This window comes from Cygnus atratus, chromosome 18 (assembly GCF_013377495.2).
Source record: "Cygnus atratus isolate AKBS03 ecotype Queensland, Australia chromosome 18, CAtr_DNAZoo_HiC_assembly, whole genome shotgun sequence".
Taxonomy (NCBI): Eukaryota; Metazoa; Chordata; class Aves; order Anseriformes; family Anatidae; genus Cygnus; species Cygnus atratus.
Genome location: NC_066379.1, coordinates 7,620,427 through 7,644,031, shown reverse-complemented (window position 1 = coordinate 7,644,031; position 23,605 = coordinate 7,620,427). Strand labels below are relative to the sequence as shown.

Here is a 23,605-nt window from a genome sequence, read left to right as displayed (position 1 = left end):
TGCCAAGTACAGCTGGCCCCAAAATGACTGTTCTGATTTGGAAAAAAACAACAAATACCAACCAAACAACAACAAAAAAGAAACTTTCCAAAGCTTTAAAAAATGTTTTTCTTCCATATCGAATACTGGAACTTTTCTAGAAGTTGGGAAATGTTTCTCTAGACATATCAAGACCTCAAAGCCTTGTCATTAAATTGGGATCCAGATGGTGAAGGATGAGCTTACCTGGGTTATTGGGGTCTGCACGAAGCAATCGCTGCCTCGTTACACAACTGGGCGTGCATCTCTCCTGCCACCAAAGCAGTGGTGCCCTCACATCAGCGAACACACTGGTGGGTGGTTAAGCTGTGACTCCAAACACTGGTGCTCAGATGGCCAAAGGTATTGTCATGCCAAATCCAACCTGCAGGCAGCAAGGCCTGCACCTTGTTTAAGCAGAACAAAGGTTTTTAAAGGGAATACCCCATCACACTGAAAGCAGCCTCGAAGCCCTACTGCCAGCTCTGCAGGGGCTAGAAACCTGTCCCATGGCCCCAGCCAGGAGCATAAATTCCCAGGATGTTTCAGGAATGTCCCTTTTCATCTGCACTCTGTTCTTTGAGGCTGGCTGATACTGTTGCTGGAAGAAGCAGGCTCTAGTTTTTCTACTCACACAACGTGGCAAGTTTTTAATAAATAATAAAATAAAAATACTGTGTACGCATTCTATAACTCCGGTGAATATATTCCAAGGATGACAAACAAGCAGAGAACTTGTCAAATTTGGGCATCAATCCTTTTATCTGAAAACTGAATATAAAGAGCAAGAAAAAACATTCACTCTTTTTCTAAAGGGAAGTAATTTCACTGACAAATAATTCCAGTTTTGTTCGCATCTCTCAGTTTCAGCTCCTTGAAACTCTCACATTTAAGCTGGATTAGGGAAGTTTTATTTGCAAAATTGCAAATGCTACTTGAGACAACCTGAATCTTTTTCATCCGTATTTCAATGCAGAAAGTGTAGCAAGACCTTTTCTTACCGTTGACCAAAATCTTCCCAAAGCCTCTGCATATTAGACAACCTTGATAGCTAAACAATATGGGCTTTTCCAAATGATTCTGGGTGTTGCAAATATTCACAGCATCAATGACAAGAACACCCCAAAGTGTTATTTAGAAGCCAAGCTTTTACTGACAAGGTAGAGCCCAGGATCTGGCAAATACGCTCAGGAAGAAAAAAAAAAAAAAAAGAAAAAAAAGAAGCAGAATCATTTTTCCCTCATGCCTGCATGGCTCTAAGCCCTGGCAACCAGCTCTCTCCACGTGTGAGCTTCAGCAGACTGCGCTCCAACTTGTTAATCACTTCTCTAACCGCCACGCACTGACTGGAAGAGAGAGTCAACTCCCAGCACCTGAATTAGGAATGCGAGTGTTTATCCATCTGAAACTTATTTAGACAGACATGAAAAACTATTCAGGACTGATTTCCCATGAAGGTTAGGAGGCTGTTAGGATACCAGATTTTAAAAGGGAAGAAGATGAAGTTCTACTCAGTGCCTTGCACACCCTCGAAGTGCTCCTGGAAGTGGCCTTGTGACTTATTCTTTGAGTCCTCCTGAGTCTGCTCATTTGGGGAGTTTTTGAATTCTACCACAAAAGGTAGGGGAAAGATTGACTTGAAACAGAAGCACAGCAGAAAGGCAGATTATAGGCAGGATGCAGGTGGAAGAAAGAAAAAAAAAGAAAAAAAACTACACCATTAAAAAATACAAGAAGTTCTCCTCCCCCCTGAATTTTAAAGAAATTCTTGGTGTGTGTGCACATATGTGTGCACACGCATGTAAAAGAACGGAATAAATAATACAGTTTGAAACTAAAATATTTCAAACCTTTCAAATCAAAATATTTTCACTGAACCAAGTTGACAGTCTTTTGGGATTGCCAAGTTGAAGAAACCATTTCAGATGGACTCTGTTCTGATTTCAGACTGAAAATAATGGTAAAATCTCTGCAAATTTCTTGCAGGGAAGAGGCACCTTCCCTGACTTTCTCAGATCCAAAATCCTCTATGGTTCTGAGCTCTGCTCAGAAGAGACCTTCTATAGTCACTGAGCTGAAAGTAATTGCTGAGCTCTCCAAGGGTTCAGCTTATTTTTAATTAAGCAACACAATAAAGTGTAACATAATAATAAAAGTGTCTATGTAACAGGTATTGATTATTCATTTATCATTCGTTGGTAACCTTAGGCTTTTACCACAAGACAGTGCTGGAAAATTCATTAAAATAATACTGAATTATTAAATTACATTGATGAAAGGATGATTTGAGGTCTAAATGCACTTCATAATTCTTCGTGAGCAATACAGAGTTGAAGTGAACCTACTCTTTGAAAAGTAAATTCCCCATTACAGTGAAAAAGGGCTGATATTTCTCATTTTCCCACCAGTCTGCCTGATAGCATTCCCCTTTCTGTTTTAATGAGTCACTGGAACAAGGACTCCTCCTTTTAATAGCTGATTTGAGCCGGAACTTCGAGGTTTGACCTAATCTACAGAAACTGGAAATAGGAAGGGGAGGTACAGTGTTTTTAGGGTTTCACCTTTTTATTATTGAGACATACTTTCTGGCTTTAATCAAATTTGTTTAGGGTCAGTGAGGTTGTTATTATGATTAAGGGCATTCTTCATTCATGCTTTATCCAGCAAATGCTGTAGAATAGCTGTGTTAGTCAAATGTGACTTGAATGTAGAAGTCATTAACCACTCCTCTAATGGACCAGCAGGCTTTCAATTAATTAATATGAAGAAATCACTGGGGGTAACAGTAGAAGGACTTCAAACTTTCAAATGAAGTACTGAGGTATCAAATTAAATGAGCAGCACCAACAGTTAGCAGAGACTACTGTGCTTAGGAAAGCTAGAAAATAAAAAAATAATAAAAAAAAACGTGAATAAAAGAAGTGAATATTTTTGCCATGTGAACAGTTAGCAGGAAATGTATTCAGTTTCCCCAGGGTTTGCAAATCTGTGTGTGCAGAGCAGAATTTGTCTGTCCTCTTACTGAAATACTGCTGCAGTTTTAGGACTTCTTAATGGAATGTGGCTACTACAACAAACATTTCCAAATTCCATAAGTACCTGTACAGATACACAAAGATAAAGCGTGCGTGGGTGTTCTTCATGTGGCAATAAAGGTATGGTATACGCAGATTTCATCCAACAGATTAGGATTATCACAGAATTTCTCTACAAGTCTCTTTCTGCCCATACAGTGTAAAGAGAAACTCCTTTTGAATGTTGTATTTTTTATTTGTTAATTGGGATGCTTTGTAACACTTTCTAAATCTCTGTACATCTAACTCAGCTTCCTTTGGTTTAGGTTCAATGCTTTTTTGATCTGAAGGAGAAATTGTTATCAGTAGAGATTATTTTTGCTACAGTCCCGCCCGTAATCTGAATTTTCTGAAATCTGCATGAATCATGTTCTGTCAATCTAAGGCAGCGAGCCACTCAAATAGGACCAGGCGCTGTGCTACTGACTTACTGTGTGACCTTGGGTGAATTATTTATTTCATCAAGAACCTGAAAGAACAATCAGGTTGCTGAATTGCAGCTATTCCAGTTAGGCCTCTATGGAAAATCATGCATTCTGTCAGCAACACTTATGGCAAAAACTATTTTCTCATTTTAACTATATCTAGCACAAATGAGAGGCAGAGCAAGTAGCTTTTATTAGGTTATTACTAACTTGGAACAGCCTCTGTTGAAGCTGCTGCAATGACTTTGTTTGGGAAATAGGACAGACAGAACAGCAGCTTTGCACGTAACATTATGGTGTTGTTGGCTTCCCTGAGAGTAAAGAGAGGGAAAGAAGTTTGTGGAGGAGCAGAATGTCCATAGAGCATTTTACAGATGATGTTAGACCAGATTCATTGGTACATGCTGCCTTTATATCTTTGGTTACGCAAATAAGTTACAAATGCAGCCCATTAACTAGTTAGGCCAGGTTTACAGCCACTTTGAATCAGTGGCATGGCACAAAGCAGCTGGAGAGAACAGATACATCTGGCTGCAAATTCTTTGGCTTTTGTTTTTGTTTTTGTTTTTAAATAAACCAACATTTAAACTCCAGTTACCGAGAGAAAAACAAAAAAAGTCCAGGCCATGAATTACCGAAGTGAGAATCAGGGTACCTGGGTTAAGGTTTTGCCATGGACTTCTGTTGCCCTTGACTTACCATTTTGAGCCTCAGTATCTTCTGTCTTGTAAGGATGAGGTTTATTTGAGATTACAGTGCCAAGTACAAAGGGAAAATGGTATCTACAGGTTACACCTAGACACGAGGCACTGAGAGGAGTCACTGGCAAGGGGTGATGTGTATTTTATGATGTGAATAAGCCTTCTAAAATGTGGAGTGCAAATTTCACTAAAAATTTCTAAATAACTATCAAAAGTAGCAAACTGGAATAGACTCCAAGGTTTCAATCTGGAGCTGAACAGTAATCTCAACTATGTGAAATTTTGCCAAGAACAACTTTCTGAGCTCCAAGAGACCAGAACTAGTGCATGATCCTGAGAACATAACTGCTCTTTTCTGTTTGCAATAAGAAAAGCTGTTATTCTCAAAAATGCTGATCCTCACCAGATCTCTGCTGAGCATGAAAATACTCATAATAATAATAATTCCACCTCAGTCATTGCTATATTCATGTACCTCTTACTTGAAGTCCCTGCTATAAACCACTGTTCAAGAAAGGACTACAGCAATCTTGTGTCCAAACTCATACAGACATATTTTCAGTTTCTATCTAAGCTTCTACACCTTGTAATGCAGAGTGAATGTGACCCTCCTGGTGTAGAGAGAGCTAAAATGGTAACTTTGCACTTTCTGGAATACAGTAGAACCAACAAACTTTGGAAAAAAATAATCTTTGAAGTACTGAAATGGAAACTGGTTTTGGTTCTTGCAAGGGCTATGTAAGAAGCAATGGGTAGGAAGGAACCAATAAAACAAACAAAAAATCCCAATCCTCTTAATCTTTTCTGATACTACATCGTAGCATAGAACTAGTTCAGTAACAAGAATAACAACTTCTTTCTTACATACTTTTCTCCAATTCCACACACTGAATCATGATCATATGAAATAAACATATGCAGATGAATACATGAAATGATGACTTCAAAATCAGTCATAACATTCAAACCAAATACAGCATCTATCTGTGGTGATTTTACCCTGCTGGGCAGCTAAACTCCACCACAACCCCTCTCTCACTCACCCTCCTTAAAAGAAGAGGGGAAAAGAAAAAGGCTCATGAATAAGACAAAGAATTTAATTAAAGAGAAAAAAAAAGAGGGAAAAACAAACAAAAACAAGGGCAAAATAGAAGAAAGAGGAAAAAATACTGTTCTCTACTTCCCTTAACAAGTGATATTTGTCCATATCCTGGAAAGCAGGGCCTCAACATGTGCAGTCGTTTGGGAGGACAGACGTCTTCATAACGAGAGCCCCTCCTTCCCCTTTCCCACCTTTTACTGCTGAGTGTGACACCACATGGTATGGTTTAGGTCAGCTGCCTGGTGATATCCCCTCTCTACCTCTTGCCCATCCCCAGCCTGCTGGCTCTGGAGGGTTTGGAGGGAGCCCTGGTGCTGCACCAGCACTGCTCAGCAACAGACAAAACCCTGGTGTGATACCAGGGCTGTCTCAGCTGCAGAGCACAGCACAGTATGGGCTGCTGCAGGGGAAGTTAACTCCATCCCAGTTGGACCCAGCACACCATCCCATCTCGAAGAGACCCAGAGTTTCTTGGCTTGCTAGAAAAGCAATTTATATTAAAATTTTAGAAGATAACCAATGTTCATCCTCCACTTTCTCCCATTAACAACCTAAGGACATAATCAGAAACATTCACATACTTGATCTTTTCCTGTTGATGCTCTCCAGAGAAGAATGCTGGCAGGGGACTTGCCTGTAGGACTTGCTTCTTGCTCTGCAGTCCAAAACAATCAGGGTCTGTTGATCTGCATTAATTGTAAGGAAGGGTGCTGCAGATTTCATGCATATATTACACATGCTTCTAACTCGTCATGGTTTAGTCACAGTTCTGTAAAGAAACACAAAAGGAAGGAAATAGATTAGCTATTTAGGCTTCTAAATCCTCAAACCACCTTTTAACACTGCTCAAGAATGATTAATTAGCAACCAGCACAAATCACATGGCCCACACATCTCACACTTCCAAAATGCTACCATCTTTTTCAAGTGGGACATCGCTTATTGCGGTTTTCACTTTTAGAAAGAACATAACATAGCTCCACTTATTCTACCCTCTTCAAAAACACAAAACAAAGAAAAAACAGCAAAGCCCACCCAGCTTTGGAAAATCTCAAACCTGTTTTCAGTTCCAGGCACTTCTTGTTACTGCTTAGAGAGATCAGTTCTTGCAGTCATGACTTCCTCTGCTTAAATTTGACCCATGCCAGCTGGGTCTGTACACCAGTGAGACTGGTTTTCTCTGATTTTCTCCTAACGAACTGTACTTGATGGCAACTCATCCCAATAAAAGTAAAATCTTGTGCCTGGAGGGTGCTGTCAGATCAGTCATTATCTAATGATATCTAGAAACCACAGTGTATCACGTCAGAGGATGTGCCCTTTCCAAAATGGGTGGAAAAGTCTGCATTAGAAAGTAAGAATGTTTATACTCTTTGAACTAACGTTTCAGAATTTGGTTGAATTCAGGTATATTTTCTCTTAGAAAAGGTATTACTTATCTTGTCTTCCCTGTTATTAAGATATTGCTTCAGCAGGCATCATGGCAAAAAAGAAAAAAAAATAAAAAAAGCTGGACTAGTACTGTAACAAAACAATAAACATGAACAGGACACTACCTATTCCAAGGAGGAAGTGAGGTTTACCTAACCTGAATAGTGAGTCAACTTGAGCCTAGCAGCTAAAAGAAAATACAGGGAGAAAAAGGAAAAATCCAGCAGGAGAAAATGAGAAATATGTTTTGGGCACTTAGTCCCCAATGTCAGCTTTCTGACATGGCTGCGTTTTATTCCAAGCAAAATTTCATATCTATGAAGTTATTAGAGTGACAGAAAGTACTGTGAAAAGCAGAGTAAACTTAATTTCTTTCCACTATCATATCCTCACTGCTTTGCAGCTGGGCGAGATCAATGCTTTGCTCTCCGCTGAGACGCAACATGTAGGAAAGTGACCTGAAGCCCCAGCAAAGGCAGGGCCCCGACCAGCAAAGCTGCACAAACTGCTCGAGTCTGCACCTGTACCTGCCTGCACAGCCTCTCTGCCGTGTTATGGGGCACCGATACCCTCTGTCTGCCCACCAGAACCACACAAAATCAGCACCTAGTCCTGGGGTATGTGAATACGTCACAGCAGGTGTCTTCCGTGATATTAACCGTGGAAGAGTCACGCATGTGTTCCTCTGACTTTTGTTCCTGAATTATAAAATGGGGACTGTCTTGTGTGTTGTGACCTGAGCAACTCTGAAGATCGCTCTTTTTGTATAGTGCATATAATGCCACAGATGTGCTATATGTTGCCTTTTTCCTTCATTTTCAGTTCTGTTTTTAAACTTTCAACTTAAAAATTAGAAAGGCACAGTGTGCATTTTGTATGTTTGCATGGTGACACACCACTGTTCATACAGCACTCTGGGAAATACAAAGGACTTTTTTTCTTGTTTCTAGTTTGCATTTATCCTATTTATAGGCAATCATCAGCAGATAAATGTCCTGTTAAATTCATCTTCATCTAAGCAAAAGTTGAGCTTATGATTATGATAAAATGAAAGCAATTTCTAAATATGCTATGCTGGGGATTTACGTTAATTCACTCTAAATCATATAAATTATAAGTGACAGTTTATCCAGAGCATTATTTTGTGTTTCTAATTTTACCCTAATTATTTTCATTCAGTAGGTTTATACCAATAGCTGTTACATATCTCCATGCCTTTGCCTACCTTTCTTGTTGTGATCCCAGCTCTCAAGTAACAGATATGCACTACAAGGAACCTATTCTTCTAACATACTGCATAAAAGCATATTGAATACATTTTTTTTTTCCTTAAGGAAAATTAGCACAATCTTTATACCATTTGCTCTGTCAACAAATCATAGGATTTATATTCCTTTAACACTGGAGGAAATCATGTTTATGCTCCTGAGTGGCCTGAAATACAATGTTTTCAGCTTTTCTGCTGGCCAGAAATATTCTGCATCCCCCAGGTACCACAGGTGATCCAAATGGTCACAGCCTTCTTCCAGCTCTGAGGGGATATGTGTAGGCCAGAGTCTGCTCCAACCACATGCTCCTCTTTTCACATCGGGCTGTGTTTCTGTACTGGGTTCACAGCCTGCTTTTTGGTTCTGGCCATATGGACAAAATAGCATGTTTGCATGAGGAGCATCTGTGATAAGAACTACAAGTTTCAGGTCATTTTTTAAAAAAGCAATTTTTGAAAAAAATAGTCTTCAAGCATTTTGTTACAGTTTTTCTTGAATCTGCATAACACTCTGCACCCTTTTTGTGGAAAGACAGCGTGTGTATCAGCATTCAGTTGACTCAATGCATGATTGAGAGAGGCGTACAAACTCTGACAAGAGTGACCAAAGAAAATAAATTAAGTAGCAGCAGCATACATAGCAAATGATTAGAGAGACAGAAAACCTTTCCTCCTTCCCTGAGACAAGAGTAAATTAAGACCGTGTGGAAAACATGGCAACTAGACAAATTGCCAATTTTCAAGGCACCCACCAGGCTTGGGCCATGGTCCAGTGTAGCAAACCCCAAAGGCAGCAGACATAAATAGTTTTCAGAGCAATCCTGAGATGCAGTCCATCCATCATCCATAATGTTTTGTTTCACAGGGAAGGCTACTGATGAACAAGCCCACCTTTAAGTAAGGAGAAAGGCCGGAATTAATTGCTGCTGCTGCTGTAAAACTTGCCAGTACCATACAGATTACAGTGGCAGCTGGGAGGCTTGGATCACAGGACAGTACCTATATGACATACAGGACAGTTACCTATATGAATTAAACTATGGGGTCCAGCTGTGCATCAATATACAATTTCTATACCTCCCTCACCAGCCAAGTGCTATTCTATGTGGGATGTTGCTCATGGCCTCGCCAGAGCCAATGGCAAAACTCTCACCAGTATTAGAAAGGCCAGGAGTTCTTCAAAAATCAGTCTGGAATGATGTTTGTGGTGTGTCAATAAATATTTATTTTAGTAAACAATATTTGCCATATGGGAATTGATGCAATTTTTTTTCTATTAGTCAATAATTAGTCTTTAGGTTTGTTTGTTAGTTTTCTTTTCCTCCCTCAGATCAAATGTCCTCAAAACTTTCTCTCTTTCAAGAGAGAAGAATGGATTTTGGATGTGGTATTTCACGGCAGATGGTATAAAGGGTTAGCAGCAAGAAGCACTCCTTACTCAGAGGTCAGAGAACATCTTCATATCACTTTAAATGGCTTAACAGCTCTGTAAGAATAACAAATCTATTTAAAATAGGAAATCAGAAGGAAATAAAGCTGTGTCAGGAAACATTAACACTCCCACATGAGCTTTGACCTTGGACAGCTCCTCAGATCTCCTGTTCAGCTCATTCATCATTATTCTGAGCTGTCATCATGCTCATTATTTATACATTAACCTCATTCATGACTTTTATTCTATAAATGGGTCAGGATGTTTAAAAAATATTAAATAAGAATGTGCAATGGTAATAAGGATAATACCTATACCAGAGCTTAGGACATCTGACCACAAATCAAATATAGGTGATGCTGAACAATTAAATGGGAAACAAAAACAACAAAGGAGAGGTCCCCAAATCTCCATTCTTCTGTTTAGGATTGTATTGGCTTTAACAGCTTCCCAAAATAGGCAGCTGATAGTTGTCTTTTTATTTATTTATTTATTTTAACTTGCAAAATGAGCATGAGTTTTCAAAGCAATGAAATATGATCCGCTGTAAGCTAAATCTTTACAATTAGTGGATTGAACCATCAGGCACCAGCTCAGATAAAACAAGGATGGGCTCTTGACAATATTCAGACTCTTTTTTTAAGTGGTGAAAGTGACAGTGCTTTGCTTTGGTGGGCACGTCTGCTGGGTGGGGTGCGACGGCTGCAGGCAATGCAACTGCTCTCAACGCACCATGCTCCCACAGACAGCAGTCAGTGTGTGCAGCTCTGGGAGGCTGAACCAGTTCCCAGCGGGTCTTCTAACCCACACAGCCACTCAATTTCCAGGCAACATTGGGTGAGAGCAGTCCTCTGAATCCATCAGTCAGCCCTCTACAGTGGATGCTGGATTCAATAGAGGATTCACATCAATGTTCCCAGCACTGATAATGTTTTAACTCTGAAATTGTAATCTATTGTTTCTTCCTACAATTAAATGAATTTTTACATCACAAAGCATTGGGGCACCTTGCTCTCCAGCATCACAAAAGACTTTTCACATTGTGGCAGTTGTTTGCAGTAAGCTGAAAGTGCCAAGGTTTCCAAAACAGGCTTGAAGTAGAAATAAAATTTTATGCCCAAGGAAGAATTACTGCATGCCACATAACATTTCAAGCTAAAATAATGTTTTGTCCAAGATTTAGGGAACAAGGATTAGTTTTTTAAACCCGGCTAAGTCAATTAATCTTATATCCCATATACTGCTATACATTATGTCTGAAGATACATTTCACTAACTCAAGGCTGTTCTAGGGAGGTTGCTTGAAAGAAAAAACCCTCAGCCAAGAGGACATTTCAATAACCTGGTTTAAAGGAACTTGTGAAAGCCAACAGCACAATGGTGCCCAGAAGAGAATATGACATTGCCTGTGCAGAATGTAATGAATTTTAGAATGGTAAATTATGAAGTTTGGTAATAATAAATTATAGAACCTCAAATATATACAAAAGTATTTACTTTACACAGAAATAACAGAAGACTTTTTTTCCAGCTGTACGCAGATCCCATTCCCAGAGAAGCTAAAAACTTTCATGAATTGTTTTTGATCACATCCACGATTTTCAAAGGACTCCAGGAAAGTTTTGGGGTAATATCTGGTGACCTGCGCTGGAGGCTGGGTACCTAAGTACCTTGGAGGTCTTGGAAAACTCTTCTCTTTGAACAGCTGGATTCTGCTCAGCTCTAGCAAAATACGGATATTTCATAGCTCTGAAGTACTCCATAGGATTTTAACCTTAAAAATGTCTGAATGAAAGGGTATGTGCTTAATCTACTGGCCTACTGAGTTTAATAGGTCTCTGCCTGTAGCAGTAAATAACGGTAACTGTGTAACCCACTGCTTATAGGTTCCCTGTTGTGTTAGATCCGTAGCGGCGAGGTTGTTAAAGCCCCTCATGACAGCCCTGCTGTTCTCCCTCCCCTGCGGCAGCTCATGCTTTTAACTCCAGGGATCTCCAGGTCAGGTTAGCCAAGGCAGTCCTCATCACATTTACACTTAGGAACTATCTTTTATCTGAGGATCTCAAAGCACTTCAACATCCATTAATTAAACTCTAAGGGCTTGGTAATAAGGTGAGATGCATATTTTCTGCTGTCCCTCAGGTAAAATAGCAATTTCACTTATCTATGAGCAGCAATTGGCTTTAAACCTACAGAATCTGTTTTTATGGGCAATCACAGATCTGTATATAGTAAAAAGTATGATTATGTGGGATGGACTCAGTTTGTGCTGAAATGGGAAAGGAGATTACATTTTCATTCAAAATACCTTTACTTTCATGTATTTTTTTCTTAAACTGAAGCGAGCACATTAGGCTATTTATTCCCAAATGGAATTCCAGCAATTGGGGTTATTGAGAATGTAGTCCGTGACAGCTAATTTTTCCTTAAATCTGTTTCAGAAAATTGTGTTCCTCATGTGATCAAAATGATAATTAAAGGATTTTCTGTATATGTAATGCTTCCAAGTTGACACACCTAACCTTGTATTAGGGCAATGTAAAATGAACGCAATACCAGTAAAGCAATAGTAGGTGTTTTTTTTTTGTGTGTTTTTTTTTTTAACAGGTGTTAGTTCACACCTTATAAACCAGCTCTAACTTCAGTGGCTGAGAATATTATCTTTTACTCAGAACACTGACTTGAGGTGTTGGACCAATGAATATAAACTCATAAAAGCAAAATTTCTGCTTTACGGGAAGTATCAATATTTTGGAGAAGAAAGAAGGCCTTTATAAAGGCAATATAAATGGAGGAGTATTTTCAAACACTGTCTGCATAAAAAATAAAAGAAACCATATTTAAAGAAACCATATTTTAAAAATAAAGAGCCTAATTTGAAAGTGTAATTAAAAAGCTAACTTGTTCCAAGTCGCAAAATTTTGTTCCTTCTGTGCGCTTCAGTATCCTCTTTTCTAAAACATACATCATGATGGTGGCCTGCTTGGTGAAACTGTTCCACGACGACAGATAAAAGGCATCATCCATAAACTTACTTTATGCTGTTGAAAGTGGACATGAGTAATTGTTTCATATAAAACAACAGACATCACTGCATCCTTCCAGTGTGACTCCTGTAACACCCAAAAGATCCTCCCTTCCCATCACAAGACCACACTCAGACCAGCTGTGACCTGTTACGCATGAATGGTGTAGTAGCGATACTCATTTCATCTGGTTTACATGTATTTCTTCTGTTTGAATGAACAGTATTTTTCTTAATTACTTCTGACCTTTCATCCAGCATGCTATAAGCTTCTTATGAAGAAAAGAAAATAAATAATTCAACTTCCACTTATTCCTGGAGGAGACTAGCTGCTCTAATCTATCCTTAGAGAATAAACAAGCTTGCTGTTCACATACAGCTTATTAGAGTATGACAAATAAACATGTACACAACATTGCAATGACAATAAGGATGGGGAATACCAGAACTGTATTTCAGGCTGGAATCTGAGGCTGGGACAATTTCCACTTCCCTCCCAGGGGCCTGAAAGTTCAGTTACACTTTTCCTTGCAGCTGCAAGCCAGAGTATGGTAACAAATGTCAGTGCAATAAGGAGTGAGGAAGGAAGGAAGGACGGACCAGAGAGCATGTCAGAGAGTGGATTAATTCCCCACCACGAGAGTGCTCTGGGCTGCTTTGTGCAGTGCATTCAGAGAGGAGCTCTCAAATGAGTTAAAAGTCTGATAAAGAAATACAGTTCCTCAGCATCCTAGGAGCGAGACTGTCTGTTTAGAGTGGTATGATGAAATACTCACGTTTTAGGGACAGCTTCTGCAACCTGCTTTAGAGAAACCTTTTCAAAACACATTTTACTTGCTGCCTCCAGAAATGCTTTTGCATTACTGGGAATAAGGGTGAGATGAAATATTTGAAGCGGTCCTGGACCAAAATCTAAGGTTTCCCCTCTTTCCCAGAGATGAGGTATATAAATCTCTCATGCTTTCTTCCTGGCTTAGTGAATTCTGAATTTCAGCTTTCACTGAAGGGTGATCAGGGCCTGACCTTGGAGGAGCCCTCAGCATGATGAATCAGGTGAAAGACAAACGAAATAAGCCTGTGCTCCTTGAATCCTAAGTAAGAGGTCTGGCACCTGGGCCCAGACACACCAACTGTAGTGGAACAACACAGGGGAATAATGCCTCTGACAAAGTCTCCTTGCAGCTTCACAGCTTCAACATATGGCCACCACCCTGGAAGTTCTCGGGAGCACTAGCCTTGTGAGGAAATGGCTCCATTCTGACAGCAGCAGAGCAATGGGGGCCTCACTTGAAAGTGTGTCAGAAGAAAATAAAATAAATTATTTCCTTTGAAACAGTAAAACATGCAATTGGATTGGAGTCGACTGCATCCACAGGAGATATCTGACAATCTGGCCTGATGAGAGAGAGCTACATGTGTCACCAGAGTAAAAGATGGAGTGTCTGAAGAAGAGGAAACCATTCATCTTACCAACCTGACCTTTCTGATAGCCAGCTAGTAGTATGGGCATAGCTCCACAGATCTCTTCAAAGTTTATTGCTCTGTTAGTCCTCTTTGATTGACAGATCACCTAATAGATAATAAATTACTGCTTTCCACTCAGACTGGGGGCTGCCTGCATGTTGCTAACACTGATTTTTCAGAACCTACTATCACTCATGCTCTGCTTCTGCAATTTAAAGGGATGCAAGTTCACAGACAATAAATAAATACAGAGGACTGGGATTTCAAGGTTATGTGTGGGGAATTAACTGTGTGGCGCCCTCTGAGTTTCAGCGTGACACAAGCTCCCAGCTCCCTCAGGTCTTTTGAAAAATCTCACACCTCTGCCCCAGCAGCAGTCGGTGGCAAGAGCCATTTTCCTCAGTTTCTCCAGAACAGGAAGGCAGGGTGGCTTGGAGGGACACTTACCTTATGTGCAGACATGAAGAAGATGAGAAAATCTGCTCTGGAGTGAGGAGAAACATGAGGAAACTTCACCTGAAATGGGTGGCTCCTCCCCTAGGCCACCTCCAGGCCGAGGCCTGACTCGTAGTTTTTACTCATTCCAGTCACGGTTACTTGCTTTGGCACAACAAGCAGGGACCAAGCAGGGACTGAATAAAGATCTCAGGTTTTGCCCATAAAAAGAAAATGAAGTGGAAATGCCTCTCTAGAGGTTGGAGAGGCCAGGATCTGTTACGGCTGCTCAGGGTCTTTGAGAGCGCCGCAAGTTAGCAACACTTTCCTCAAGAGCTGCTGCCAGCCTGGCACTGCCATTAGTTCTGCCTTGTGTCGGGATGCAGTTAAAAATGCTTCCTTCTTTCACATTCCCCTTAGGGACTGGTCAGCTTGTTGTTGACAGTGCTAGGGATAAGGCTCTCTCCAAGCTATTGGTCCCTCTGGTACCTGCTGGGTGAATATGTGAGGCACATGTGAGGTTAAAAAAAAAAACAAAAAACAAAACGCTCAGTTCTCACACAGGCCAGATTTTCCAAAGAGCTCTAAAGCTAGTGCAGATGGAGCAGGGAATGTTTAAAAATGTATTAGCAAACTGAATTTCCTAACCATAGGGCATTGCTTTCCTGAAAGACTTTTTTTTTTTTAAGGGAAAAAAAAAAAATCAAAAAACAAGATTGGCCCTGATCTTAAGCCGTGTAATTTTGGATAGCTTTCCTGAAGGTGAAGGGCCTTCCCCTCCTGCGGCTCCGCCAGGCCTCTGCCCTCAGCACCGTGGTCAGGGTGCTGTTGCTGAATGCTCCTACTTGTCAGAGAAAACGTTCCTCCAAAAAGAGACCTACACAGCCGGCTGCATCCCAAGTGGTGCTGATGCAGCTGCACCGCTAACTATCCCTGGGCACACACAGCTCTTCCTTGTGTAGTACACCAGCCATTTGGGGGCTTTCATTTTAAATTAACAACAGCTATTAAAAGCACCCACCACAGAAGCCTCTTCACCACGGCAGGTAACTCCTGCAGGGTTGGTTTTGACTTTTCTGGCAGGTGCTTGTCTTTACTCCCAGGGTTGTGCCTTTGCCTACGCTCCAAGTTTTCTCTCATTCCCCTGACTGCAGCCCTGGCCTGTGGTACCAGCTGCTATCACCATTCCACACATTTTCAGACACAGAGTAAGGCATCTCTGGGCAGTGAGCTTGAGCTGCTGACTGCTCATCTTGCTGCCCCATGGCAAACCCATTGTTCCTTCCAGCCACCTCAAGATCTCTTAATTCTTCACTGGTGAGTCTGTAAACTTTTGGCACAGACAACATCTTTCATTGCTTTTGTGAATATTTGCATCTCATGAAATCTAGCCCAGTGGGGTTTGGTGCATGTCTGCATCTCCAGCCCCTACCACACTGCACGTACTCAGAGCTCTCATTATGCTCCCTCCTTTTCCCTTTTGATTGAGGGAACAGTGAGACCTTCGGAAACTTGTTTATTTATGAAATCTGTTACTTGTTCCTATATCATTTATTTTTTGCTCTCTTTGGAAAGCACAGAAGTTCAACGTAGGCCTTTAGAAATACAGCTGCTGTTATTTTGCAGCTGGGTGCTACTGTGTGGAGAGCATCTGAAAAGGGAAGCTTGAACATAGGAAATTAGATGTGAGTTTACATCACTCTGGAGGACAATACATGAAAAACTTGAGATACAGATTTTAATCCAAGATTTTTAATATGAATATTTCATCCTACAGCCTTTACTGTAGAACAGAGGACTGGAATAGCTCATCTATGTACAGATCCATTGAAGACAAGACACGTATTTTCTTGTTTCTTTCTCAAAGAATGGTAGGCCAGGTAGGTTATGCAACATTCCCCATCTTTACATCCTCAATTTAGGAAAATGCTATGGCTATTCAAGACAGCATTTATATACCCCGATAGACTCTAAGTGTCAGCTGGTAGTTTAGGATGTATTTCAGTGTTATCTTCACAGCATGCTCTATAAGCAACGTGTTCCCTTTACCCACACTTCTTACATTTCTGCATCCTTGTATCAAAACTTATGGCATAAAAAGAAGGGAACTATGTTGCTTCATTTACCAATATCAAATATTTTTACTGAGAGTAATTGCTTACCCAGAGTTTGCTTATATAAGAATGAAACGTGGTATTCCATTAAAATTATTAAAAGTATCTTTCTATAGCTCTGCTCTCTCCACTTCTCCTCTAATGTTCAGAATCACATAAAATAGTAATGAGCATACATAGCCTTCTGCTGTTTTCATAGACAAGGCAGTAAAAGAGACAGTTGCTGTTCCCTTGAGTTCTAGCTCACGAATCAGAAAGTCTAATCAGCCACAGTGTCTGACACACTAGATAGCCCCTGTATTTCATTACTGCTATATTAAAATCTTTCCTATTTGAATTCTGTATCCTCTATTAAAAGGAAAGAGAGAGATAGAAGAGATAATCAAAAGACGACAAGAAGAAAGGACTTACAGAAAAAGTTACTCTCTCTTAACTCTCCCAGCCTGATGCTTTGGAATGCAGCTTCCAGTGCAAGAGTTGGTCTGAAAATACCCAGAACAAGTACCTGGCATGCTGTGGCCATTGTACACCCCCAGGGCTGTTTTTTACAAGTTTCAGGGGCCTGGGTAAGACCCAGTGCTGGCTTAGGTGGTTCTGCCTCACAGCAAACACTCAGTGAAAAGTAAACAAGCTATAATGTTTTCCACTGCTTGCCCACAACACTTGCCTGCTTGCAATTGAATATTCAGGGTTCCCTTGGTTAGATCCAGATTGTAGAGGGGCAGATAGTATGAAGTTGCACTGTGGATGAATTCAAAAGCATTCTTCCTGGGAGAAGCCTGCTGCTGGGTGTTGCCAGCCTCTGCCTGTCCACAGTGTGAAAGATGCAGCGTTGCTGCAGACATGCCAGCGGTGTGGCTGATATGCGGATTTCATAAAGCAGCATCTTCTGACGCTCTCACTAGCAGAATGTTTCTCCTGTGCATCAGTCCACATTGATCTGTTAATTATGCTATGACAAAATGAATTAGACTTAATTTTGCATAGCTGTCTAGTAGCATTAGTACGTGTTATTACATAATTCTTTCAATCAATAATTTCACCGTGCATGTTTGCATCTTATGAAATTGAGAAAGATCAGTTCAATACCTGTAGGCAGTTGCTCAGAGTGTCACAGATGTATGATATCAAACAATAGATGTCACTGTTCTGCCAATAAAAAAATGGGTTATATTTACAGTTATTGGTAGTTCCAACCTCCATTGCTCAAAGCTGCAAAAGCCAGGGCACTCTCTGACACATGATACTTTTTAAAACATGGATCCTGCCTCTCCTCATCTCTTTTCATCTGTCGAATTATACACAAAAATTGTAAAAGATTTTAAAAGCCAGTTTCAACAAAATCAGAAAGATATCTTCCTATGCCTTTATGCAAATTGGTAAACACAAGAATAGGACCACTACCCAAAAGTTACCATGAGGGGGAGAAAAAGAAAAAGGGATGTGGGAAGCTTAACTGAGGAAATATCAGAGATGGAAATGTTTATGCTTAGACTTCTTTCTTTCAAGGGTGAGTGGTGGTGTATTTAATCTCCTCTCCTTTGAATGATTACATGGAAGATGTCAGGTACAAACTCACTCAACAGTAAAGACCAAGGATATGCCACGCTTTGTAGAGAGACAAGAAAAGAGGAATAGGCATCACAGGCACATCCCACAACAGTAAGATAGGACTAGTCTGCAAGAGAAGAGAATAAGTATCCAGGTGAAGTTTGAGCTCTAATGGCCTGTCTCAGGAGGTTCTTAACACTGCTTGAAATTAGTATAAAATTATGAAAATTAGACTGCAAGCAATATAAGAAATTCCGGACCAGCATGGTACCCTTTTGCTCTGCTATAAGTGAGGCCTGTGCAGAGTCAGCTCTCAGGTGATGAGCAAAACCAGTGAAGTCTAACGAATGAGAATGAGTTTAAACATCAATTTCAGGATGAGACACAGAGGAAACTAGGCGGGTTATTATACAGCAGCTGTTCACCAGCTACTGCTCTGACTTTCTCAATACCAATAACACAGTACACTGGGAGAAAATGTCTGTGCTCAGTGGTTGTGGGACCCTATTTGCAGTCGTAACACAAGAAACAAAATGCTTCTTTTTGACCAATTGATATAACTAGAAAAAGTGGACAAGCATTTTGGTGCACAGTGCTGTTCAGTTGCTAGGATAAGGAGAAGGTTCCTGAATTTTTTGTTTCTTAACATGAGTTTGGAAGATGTAAATTAATTCAAGCAAAACCTAAGTCTATAAAACTAAGAAAAGCCACATGCCAGATTTTCAGTAAACTTTTTTCCTTCCACAATGGAGGCAAATTAACATTTCTGGATAGACAACATCTGAACTGCACACAAAAATAGGTATTCTTTCAAACAAAACTGCTCGTGTTATGTGAATAAATGCCAAAACTTTCCTCAGGTATTTAGGGTACAGAAGCAAATAACCATGTAGATTTGACCATGCGGAATAAAAGCCTCTGCACTGAATGACGGCTACAGAGAGGGTCTACAAGGACAGCCCAATCTCACTTTTCCAAGAAGGGGAGCAGAAATACGGCCCCCACCAGGCTTGGTAGAGGCCAGGTACTTGGCTTTGCATGTGTTCCTTCCTCCTCCTGTTTGCTTGCATTGTGGTTAAATGCTGCTGCTGTGGGCTGAACCTCAAAATAGCATTATAACGAGGAGGGCAAATCTCTCCATGCAGTCCAGCACGAGGGAATTGCCAGGAATTTTCTCTCTAGTTTGCAGACAAGTCTGTGCTTGCTGTTTGGACAACATTGTGATGCAGAATCAAACCTTCCTGTATTTATTTACCTATCTACTGAAAGTTGTGCATGTAAACAGCATCCTTACATCTCAGCTTTCCTCTCTGGTGTATTTTTTTCCTCTTCATTTGAAATGATCTCCTTGCACATCACATCCCAATCTCTTGCTGAGGAAACGATTAGGAGGTCAGAGGAAGAAGAATGTCTTAATATAAAAGTAGAAGTAAGGGAAAACTTCAAGGAACTTCCTGAGAAATTACAACATTGTTTGCATCATGCATTCCTTATAGTGTTACAGAGCAAGAGAGGCAGAATACCAGGTGAATTGCTTCAAAACATAATGTCTTTCAACATACCCTGTGAGATATTGCCTGCTTCTGCAGAAAAATAAAAGAAAAATAATACGAATATCTCATAAATCATAGCTGAGATGCATATTTCAAAGATTTACAGGGTTCTGGTACAAACTAGGAAATGGTATGGTTTGCAATATAAAGTTGCCTGACAACACTGAGGAATTTCAGCCACAGGCTTCCAGCTTTGAGAAGTAAAGGTATGAAAATTCAGTATTTTACATGTACTTTTAGAGCACCAAGATAAAGCATGCTCCTGGACACGATGATATCCAAAATACAAAATCTAAGCATCTGTGAAAGTAGAAATATTGATGTACATCACTAAACATATGTTGCTGACTAACGCTGTTATTAGTGACAACAGACAGTCTCTCCTCTGGAAAATCCCAGTTGCCTTGGGCTTTGTCTGAGCAGAAAAACAGAGAAAAATCTGAATAAAACCTTGTGAGTTAGCCTCATGATAATGGGCTGAGTTGTAATTCTCAGATAATAATAAAGCCAAAAATACAGGGCTATATTCAGCCATGCTTACTTGATGCTAAATTGAGCAAATTGCATACCGCCTGCTGCAGAGGCAGTACCAGAAGGCGTCTTGTTCTCCCAGATTGTCTTTGCAGGGTACAGATTATTTTGATCCATCCATCGCAGCCCCCATTTTGCCTGACACCTCAGAAATGAACTGGAAACTCCAAATGCTGCAGTGTGGGAATCTGGGGGCTCGTGCTGGGGTTGTACCTCACTCGTTTCCTATCACACAACACACACTATAAGAAGTTTCAGTAAATGTATTTTTCAACATGGCCTTCCAGCTTAGTAGCATTTTGATTGTACCTTTCCAATTTTTTTTTCTGCTACTAAGAAACCTATAAGATTAATTAACTGCCCCCCCCACACCCTCAAAAAAGTATGATTCCAAAAATTAAAAAATTCTAGAAGGTACTAGAAGAATTAAAAATGTATGTATTTTCTGAGACATGAGAAATGGCAATGATGAAAAATTCTGAAAGGAAAGATTTTGAGATATACTCAACAGAATTACTGTATAACAGCATGATGTGGAGAGACACAGCTAAAAAGGCAGTTTGAATGGGAAGAGTAGATAGGAAGGTAAGTGAATGTGAGAGCAGAGGGCAAAGCAATTGAATATTTCAAAAAAACTAGTGGATGAATCAGTTTTATTTTTCAGCTGATGCATGACATGTTATGGGTTGAACTGTCCTGATTGCTCAAGGGAACATACAGCCATTCAGTTGCTTTAAGTGTGAGGGAATTCAAACCTTTGAGGACTGCAGAAGAAGAACATGCAAGAGCTGGAACAAACAATGAGAAACCCTAACAAGGAGTTCAACAGAGACTGAATCAAGCTATGAACACATTGCAGCACTGCTCTGACAAAATTACCTGGCAAACACTGGAGAAGTATGGAAAATAAGAATATATTTTGCAGCCAAAGATGTTCCAAGCTCTATTGTTCCAAGCTCAGAACTAGGAAACAGCAGCTGGAAAGTTAGACCTATATATATATGTATATATATATATATATATATATAACTACTGTCAGTTGTTGACCGAGGAGCTTCTGGGTACGTATGTTCAGTCCCCATGAAACACTGATGTCAAGCAGAGGCATATGAAGCATTGAGGTGGATGTCCGAAGAATTATGTCTCACACCAAAACTACCAGTGAAATCTCCCCCAGAAATGACAAAAGTAGCAAGAGAACAGGCTTCAATCATTGCGACATAACAGAATAGCAATATTTATGGTTAATTATCAGGCATAGAATGATTAGATTAGCCAGGCTCTGTCTATGCAACAGTTGCTTCTCTTGTTCATTCAGCTACAATCACTTATAAACAGGGATGCACTCCATAAAAGTGTTTCAGTTGTTTAACAGGCTAAGTGAATGGCTGACCTTACTATAATTAATTAGGGATCTTTATTTAATTGAACATTCATGGTCACCAGAGCAATGCAAACCTAGAACTCAGCACACTTATCTGATTCTGGTTTCATTACAAAGGCATGCTTGGTCCAATAAAAATTAGGAAGAATTTTCACTGTACCTTTGAACCTGTATAGGCTGGGCTCTGTGGGCATGTGTAAATATGCTTAACCTACGTTTCCAAACCCCCTAAAGAGAGGGGTATTCTGTAGCTGCAAACTCATAGAAACCAGACAAGAAGTCATGCTTAAAGTCTAGGTAATAGGCAGAATGGGTTTTGCACCCTCTATACACAGGATTTATGTTTAGAGAGCAAAGGAAACTACGTAGATGAAGATCATCAAATAAAGAAAAGAGGTCAATCAACATTTCACATAAGCACGAAAAAAAAAAGGCTAATTTAGTTAATTCCTTTTGCATCTGCTTTAAGGAGCAGTAGGGTGTGCTCATGAGTCACTTTCTGTGCTTAGTCGCAAACAGCCTCCTGAATATGTGAGTATAAACAACGGGAGAATAAAATTCATTTTCCTACTCACTGCAAACCATCACACCCTGGTAAGACTTTGTTCCAGCTCATTAAAACTGTGTTTCTAGAACTGTGCCCAACTCAATTAATTCATAGCCCTTTTTGCCAAAACAGTTCATGCTAATGATTTATAACTAACGCGCGGCCACAGCATGTGAGCAGCAAGAACTTAGACCTGGAGCAAGCACCACAGACAGCCAAAAGAGTGAATCTATCATGCGTCCTGCATGGAAGACGCTTCCTACACCAGCTAGAAGGGACCCTGCCAGAGAGTTTCAGGCAACGGACCATGGAGCCAGCTTGCTTTCACGTCCTGTACCATGTGGTGGGGTACCTGGGCTTCACAACCTGGTCTGCTACTGTGACCAGCACCTCAAATACAAGAATCTAAGGAAAATGCTAAAGAAGCAATCTCAAAGACATTTCTTTTTAGAAATGAGAAAACCCTTCCATGGTAAATTCCTGCTGTATAGAACACACTTTTATCTTAATCTGGCAAGTAGTACTTACATCTCACTGCATCTCTGAATGCTATGAGCGGCTGAAACTAGGAATATCAAAACAAGCAGGATGCCAATACATAAATGCTTGTAAAGTGCACTGAAGCTGAAAAGCACAGCATATTACTACCGCTAGGAGATGACCAGCATTTAAACAATGTTTGGTGTCTAATGATTTCATCACTGAAAACAGATTTCTGGCCTGCGTGAAGGACTGCTGAAGTTCTTCCATTGGCTTCATCACACTTTGGATCAGATGGTTAAAACGTTCCCCAGGATAAACTGGTTGATGGGACCAACAGCCAGAGAGCGATAAGGCAGTATGAGAAAATGGAGGAAGATCATTGATTAATTAGATATGACTTATACTATTTAATTTCTTCAACTTACTTGCTACCCTTTTAAGAATTTATACTAATTAATTTCCAAATTAAATAATATGCATACACGTGAGCCTGGTGCTTCAACCTGTCTACAGAAAGCAGCTTTTGCAGGGTTTACCCTCAGGGATGAAGCGCTGCCTCACCCCATGTGCTGCCACTGCACTGATACACACCATAGCAGGTGGGGATTTGTTAGACGCAGCTTTTCTGACCCTTTAGGTCTGGCAAATCTCTCGTCAGGTCTCTGATACAGGGCACTGACTCCCCTGCTTCCCTCTGCAAACTCTGCAGGCCCATCTTCTCCCCATAGGCCAGGCAATTGCCATACTCGTTAGTCTGCTTTTTATGAAGGCAGTTTCTAGTGTTTTTTTCCTTTTAATGTCTCATGAGAACACACTTAAGAAAGAGAGGGCGAGAGAAAAAAAGTGAGCAGATGCTATAAAAAGCCACTGCTTACGCCATGACAAAATAACCCTTATTTCCCAAATGTATCAAGCTCAGAAATGATGGTGCTTTGCACTCAGACACCTTTTAAAATGCCTTCTACCCTGGGAATGGGACTTCCATTTTGGTGCAGTTTGACAGAACCCCATAGCAGGCCACATGGAGGATGGCACATATAAATGTATATGGGTATATGTTTTACAGGC

General features: G+C 40.3%; 1 protein-coding gene across 6 annotated transcripts in view; it reads right to left on the bottom strand.

Moving 5' to 3' along the window:
• TOM1L1 (target of myb1 like 1 membrane trafficking protein) overlaps positions 1–23,605 on the bottom strand; it is a 521,826-nt gene that overhangs the window by 222,079 nt on the left and 276,142 nt on the right. For 3 of the 6 annotated variants that reach the window (XM_035558753.2, XM_035558757.2, XM_035558758.2), the window contains one exon: positions 5,902–6,089. In XM_035558753.2, the coding sequence (XP_035414646.1) occupies positions 5,902–6,058 (157 nt within the window). In that variant the 5' untranslated portion in view covers positions 6,059–6,089. Of the gene's footprint in view, positions 1–5,901; positions 6,090–8,770; positions 8,837–23,605 lie in introns of those variants that run through there. The other 3 variants (XM_035558755.2, XM_035558762.2, XM_035558763.2) reach the window with 3 other exon arrangements.